This window comes from Taudactylus pleione, unplaced genomic scaffold (assembly GCF_031769625.1).
Source record: "Taudactylus pleione unplaced genomic scaffold, aTauple2 ptg000093l, whole genome shotgun sequence".
Taxonomy (NCBI): Eukaryota; Metazoa; Chordata; class Amphibia; order Anura; family Myobatrachidae; genus Taudactylus; species Taudactylus pleione.
In genome coordinates, this window is record NW_028284495.1 from 26,109,138 (window position 1) to 26,115,751 (window position 6,614).

The 6,614-nt window shown below is 41.0% G+C and overlaps 1 protein-coding gene across 1 annotated transcript in view; it reads left to right on the plus strand.

The window, feature by feature from the left end:
* ESCO1 (establishment of sister chromatid cohesion N-acetyltransferase 1) overlaps positions 1 to 1,591 on the plus strand; it is a 35,404-nt gene extending 33,813 nt beyond the window's left edge. The window contains exon 10 of the mRNA XM_088469619.1: positions 76 to 1,591. Coding sequence (XP_088325745.1) covers positions 76 to 223 — 148 coding nt within the window. The 3' untranslated portion in view covers positions 224 to 1,591. The remainder of the gene's footprint in view (positions 1 to 75) is intronic.
* Positions 1,592 to 6,614: the final 5,023 nt, after the last annotated feature.

Genomic DNA, 6,614 nt, shown 5'->3' on the forward strand with positions numbered 1-6,614 from the left:
GTCCTCCGTCTCGCCAGCAGCATGGAATTTATGCCTATTGTAACAATTCTAATCATATATTTATTTTCCTGACAGGAACCATTTCATTTATGGCTCTCATCTGAACAAAGATGAAATTGCATTCTCAGATCCAACTCCAGATGGCAAACTGTTTGCAACACAGTACTGTGGCACCAGTCAGTTCCTAGTATATAATTTTGTCAGTGGACATCAAGGGAGCTGAAGATTGGACTTCACTGTTTCTCTAAGTCTGCAGACAAAACCTGTGTTGTGTTTGGAATGATCCTATAAATGAACTCAGGATGTGAACACCCCAAGGGCTGTTCATTTTTTTTTTTTTTTCTTGAAACTGGATAAAGCTTAATTTTTAAAGCAAATATTTTGATATCTTTTTTCTTCCAAAAGATCATGGTTTAGAGTATTTTGTATACTGTACTTTAGTCATGTTTACATGCAGCAAATTATTTTGTTCATAGTGGACTAAACTAATTGTAAAGATGGAAGACTGTCAGTGTGAACTGAAGATCCTTATATGGGTATATACACGTGCACATATACTTTTGTTAAAGGGACTTTCCGTTTTGATTTTGACTTTAACAAATATAATTTCTAAGGTACATGTATAACAAAAACACCGCAAACTGGTTGCGTCTCTGCAAACACTCTCTCCATTCTAGCAAGGGCTGACTGGCGCACCCGTTAGGATACGTAAGAGTTCTGTACACATTTTTTAACTGTTTAATTTATTTCATGTAGACCATAGAAATTAAAAATAACAAAAATTCCCCAGAAAAGTATTTTTTTTTACTAAAAAAGCATTTATTAAACACATCATACCTTAGTGGTATGAAGGAAACATGACAGGCAACTTAATTTAATACATGGTTAATATATAATTTAAATGAAAGTAAAGATTGTCTTTTGAAGTGTATTATATAGTTGGACAACTTTATAACCTATCCATGTAAAAGTCTGTTTAATTTTATTTAAATAATCACACTGCTTATCCACATTCTGATTGAAAGGTGATTATTGATTTGAAGTTAAATAAAATGCCAGCTTTTCCTGCATAACAATGGTTTAGAACACAACCATACATATTTACAGTGTGACATGAATCTCTCTGCATTGGGCATCCCCATAGTTGCCTGTGAATAATCTGTATGGCATACTACTTTTAACTGCTGTAATGTTTTGTCACAGAGATGCGTTAATAGAGCAATAGGCTTTGTGATTTTTTTTTCTTGGACATATATGATCGGTATATACAGTACATAAGATATATTGTACTACCACAGCCCTTGAAGACTGAACTAAATGCAAAGTGCAGCAGATACATTTGGGATACTGGCATGACATAAAAATAAATACATGGAGGAGATCTGCTTCTTACACAGACTGTGCAATGTATATACCATTGAGGACTTCAGAGTGATACTTGTCGTCTTTTCAGTCACTCTTTTTAAGGGGGTTTTATACTGTATGTTGACAAACTGCTGTGGCCTTTCTGTAAATGTGTAGAATAATTCTGTTTTTCCCTTCCCTGACTTATGTTTTGCTTGGTTTCTAACTCTGTAATTAAACTGATCATTTCAACCTTGTTTTTGTTGGCATTTATTTCTGATTTCAAAAGAAAACCTAATACTCCAATGTAAGCGTTTGAGAATTGGAATATGCGTCGTTGGCATGTGATTGTAACATGACCTATCAGTTTTCTCCTAAACCATGTTCACTGCTCGGAAATAAACAAGTACTCTGATAGATTTGATACAGCCAGTACTAACCAAAGTAAAATGCATAGCTTGTCAAGTGATCAGTGTATTGTGATTATTTCCAATACTTGTGCTAGCACAATATAACCACGCCTGCAATAATCTTTTATTCTTTCCCATTTTGATTTACGTTTGTTGTCTGTCTATGCCCACCCACTTACTGTTCTGTATGCCAATCTGCAATTCTTTGCTGTCACTTGCCTTGTTTCTCCATCACTGCCCTGTGACTTTGCCTACCTTACCGTTGCTGCTCAGCTGGAACCCTCCGCCCTACATCTTTTTACTGTAAATGTTTCCCATCCCTCCCCATCCTACTTACCCCCTCACCAAATACATCCCTACTCCCTCCCTTTCCTCTGGTACACTACCCCTCACATGTCCTGCCCACTGTATATCACTGCCCCACCCATGTCTTTCCATCCACATTTTTTGCCTCCTCTAATGGCTGCCGGAGACATTTCTCCCAACCTCTGGCCTCGCCTTCTTTCTTTTTCATCCATCAGGGGACACTGAAGTTAATGGGGTTTAGATGGGTGTATGAGAGGAGCTGGCACTTTAAATCTTTAAGTGTGAGTGACTCCTCCCCCCTCTACCCCCTTGAAGCCCCAGTTTTAGAAATGTGCTGAGAGAGCCGGTCACATGGGGCTGAGCTCCAGCCCACACTTAGTATTTTTATCTTTATTTTATAGCTTTCACAAAGCATTGACAAGCTGACGGAGAACTGCATCTGTCAGCCTGCTACCTGGAGGCATCAGGAGACCTGCCGCCACTAATAAAGGATGAATGTTCCGGGTCCCAGGCACCCCGGCAGTAGCTCAGGTAGGGACACGCCGCAGCTTACTATAGAAGCTACCCTATGCCTAGCCGCAGACCTGATTACCAGCAGTGGTAAGTATGAATCTCTGCCCCCCCCCAATTAGCGGGGGACTGAGATCTGAGGCCCCTCTGCCCTCCCCCGCTTGCATTGTGTAGCTGAGTTGCAATAGCTCAGCAGGCTAATGCAGCCAAGATGGTCCTTATTTTTAAGGTCCCCGATTCTAATCCCAGCATAGAGTCCTATACCTGAGCGCTAGTGTTAAATAGGGGGGGCGGAGTTACCGCGCATATAGTTGCGGGTCCCCTTGGCAGTGTCCCTGTAAGGGGAGACTGTACAGCAGTACTGGTAAGATACTTGCAAGGGTGATCCCTGCACTCTCTGCAGGGAGACAGCAACCCCTCATAGAGCGCGGTGCCTTGCTGCGACTGTCATTTGCGGTGAGAACAAGAGGGGAGCGATCACCTCCTCTCTTGCTCTAATGCCCATCAGTGAAGGGGTTAGTTTGTTGCCCGTTTAGACCGGCCGGAGTTAGCGTCGGGACAGGTGTGTGCACAGGGGTATCACATGGGAAATCCTGGAAAAAGAGAGAGAAAGAAACACGAACACAAAACAACCACAAGTCAGTTTAAGTCGGGAGGATACCGAACTTACCGTTTGGCAGCAGGTAACGTCCTTTGGCTGACACAGCAGGGCAAAGTAATGGAGGAGACCAGGACCGAGCTGGTTTAGAAACACAGTTATGACTACAATAGAGAGCTGCAGGGTACCTGTGACGTCACACCCACGTGACCCGGCATGAAAGGGGGAGGGGCGGGGATGCTAACGGGGGACCAAAAGTCCGCTCGCCACGCTTAAATATTTATTCCCCTCTATGCCCTTGTGGATGGTAACGCAGGAGCGGTCCAGCCCTCCTGCAGCGGTCTCGTGGTTGATACGTCACAGAGGTCCTTTCTGCACATAGAATCTAGCATCAACCTTAGAAACACAGGCCACTCTCAACTCTTTGGGCCGGTCACTAGAGTGTGACGTCAGGACCCCAGTAACTGCACTGTCCAGAAGACTAATACCCCTTTTACACCAAAATCCCGGGTCCGACCCTGGAATTTGAACACTGGTCAATCCCGGGTCGAACTCTGCTTCAGACCCCGTTTACACTGCAACTCGACCCGGGTTATTCCTGGGTTTGCCCCGTTTACACTGAACCTGGGTAAACCCTGCTTTTCCCTATAGATGTCATTAAAAATGGTCTTTTTTTAAGGGCTGACAAAGATGGTCACTAAAGGCCACAAAAGAAAGGGGGTAGGAACAGGCTGTGGCTCAGGCTGCTGTTATGGCTGTGTATCAGCCTGCATTTGTAGCTGCTGGTCAGGCTGTGGTGCAGGCTACAATTCTGACTGTGGCAGCCTGTGTATCAGCCTGTGTTTTGTGGCTGCTGGTCAGGTTAGGCAGGCAAGTAATGGCTGTGTGTGCGTCTCTCTGCAGGGCCCTGACAAATGACATCATCTGCCAGCGCCCCAGAAGCTCCAATAAGCTAATAGCGGAATATAGCCGGGTCAAATAATCCGGGTAGCACCCGTTCACACTGCCGCATGACACGGGAACAGCCCGTTTTCAACCCTGCTCTCAACCCGAGTAAGATTGTCGGGTAAATTGACCCGGGATATTTTTCTGGAAGCCGTTTACACAGTGCATCGACCCGGCAATAACCCGGGTTATTCGGTTGGTGTAAAAGGGGTATAAGGTAAGAGGAGAGGAGGAGCCAGGAGGGGAAAAGCGGGGAGGGGTTCGGATCATCCCCCTTCTTTGCTACGACCGGTGGCAGAAGTGTACTGTAATGAGGCAGTCTGACTGATTACAGCAATGCTGCTGCGGCCTCTCTCTTTCCAGGATTTCACATGTGAAACCTCAGTCTACAGTTGTGTGCACAATCTGCTTACTTGGGCAGCTGAGAATCTATATAGAACTTGGTGTTGTCTCTATTATACAGTAAAATTACTACTGATTTACGATGGCTGCAGGAGTCCGTTTGATTAGATATTAATCAGTACTTACTAATATTATTGAAGGCAGCACAGATGGTGTAGTGATTAGCATTGCTGTCTCACAGCACTGTGATCATGGGTTCGGTTACCACTATGGCCCCTCTACACATCTTGGGACCCGCCGTCACTATTATAGAGTGTCCGGGTCCCAGGCACCCTGACACTAGCTTAGGGAGGGACATGCTGCAACCATATATGTGTAATTGCTCCTATGCCTCTTGGCTTAGCAGTTTAATATCTGATATGCCTCCTATATGGTACACCAGCCTTGAGGCTGTTTGTCCGACCCACAATACACAGAGCCAGAACCTCGATCAAGAAATAGGCATTGCTGAGGTTGTTATTCACAGGCAGGGGCAAATACCTCAGCAATTAGGGTGTCTGACTACAATTTAACATTTAATTGCTTGCAGATAACCGTAGATAGTGTTAAGCTGAGTTATCAGTTATCTGACCTCTGAGGTTAGGAATTGTGGGTTCAAGTCCTATCTGGGGTGAAAGATTTTATTTCAACATTTGTATCAGTAGAGGTACATTTTTTACAAGTCTTCGCTTGACAGATATTTGTAAAATCATAAACTTATCTATTTCACCCTCCTTCAGTTAGGATCCCTATTACTGAAGTCTTTTTCTACAAGTCATTCCAGATTTGACTGTATGAAATGTTGGTATAACAATGCTTATGCTTCTAATGTGTAATATACAGCATTATGTTCTGCTGTGATGATGGCCTATCTCTCATAACATATACTGTATATATTAGAACCCATACATAGCATACGTATGGGGTTAGATATAGATATATATATATATATAATATGAATGGATTTAGAATAAACAAGCTTGTTCTGTCCACTCCACGCATTAAGATATATTCTCGCTGTCCCTATGTATAATATATATATATATATATATATATGTAGAAATGAGAGAACACGGCGCCAAAGGATAATAAACACCCTATTTCAGTAGAATAGGAAGAAGTCCTACTCCTTAAAACCAGTCGTATTCAAGTTATATATGTCTTTTCAAATATAAAAAGTATAGTATATAGCACTCCCCTATAGTATGGGTGTCAGCTCAAACAGAAGAAGTACAGCAGTGGTGATCTGCTGTTATTAAATTTATGAAAACATTGAATCTGTTCAAAGCGCCTGTGTGCTAAACAAAGTGCTGTGCGTACATAAATATTATTAATAAACTTCAAAAATAAATATTAATAAATATTATTGATAAAAACTTCAGAAAAATCAATATTAAATATCTGTGGTCTTTTAACCAATAAAGTGCAAAGTGCAATTGTGAAGCAAATTCCTTAGTAACACATATAAAACAATAGTACCATCTAAGAAAGTGCGAGTGAGAATAAAATAGTACTCTGACTATAATATACGTAAAATAGACACAAAATTTATTTTAAGACAAGAAACGTAATATAAATATAAAATGAAACAATAAAAAATAAATAAGTTTATGCAGAAATGGATGTGCTATACACAGCAATTATATAGTTGTTATTGACCAGTATATGAGGGTATGCACAAATAGATAAATATAATAAAAAAGACATATCAATCAATATAATTTAAAAAAGGGATTCTGCGGCTTATCTGATAAGTATGGTAGTAAAGTTCATGAGAGGTAAGTGGAGCATCCAACGCGTTTCATCTGCCAATCAGACTTCAAGGAAAGAAGTCTGATTGGCAAATGAAATGCGTTGGATGCTCCACTTACCTCTCATGAACTTTACTACCATACTTATCAGATAAGCCGCAGAATCACTTTTTTAAATTATATTGATTGTTATGTCTTTTTTATAATATTAATCTATTTGTGCATACCCTCATATACTGGTCAATAACAACTATATAATTGCTGTGTATAGCACATCCATTTCTGCATAAACTTATTATTTATTTTTTATTGTTTCATTTTATATTTATATTACGTTTCGTCTTAAAATAAATTTTGTGTGTCTATTTT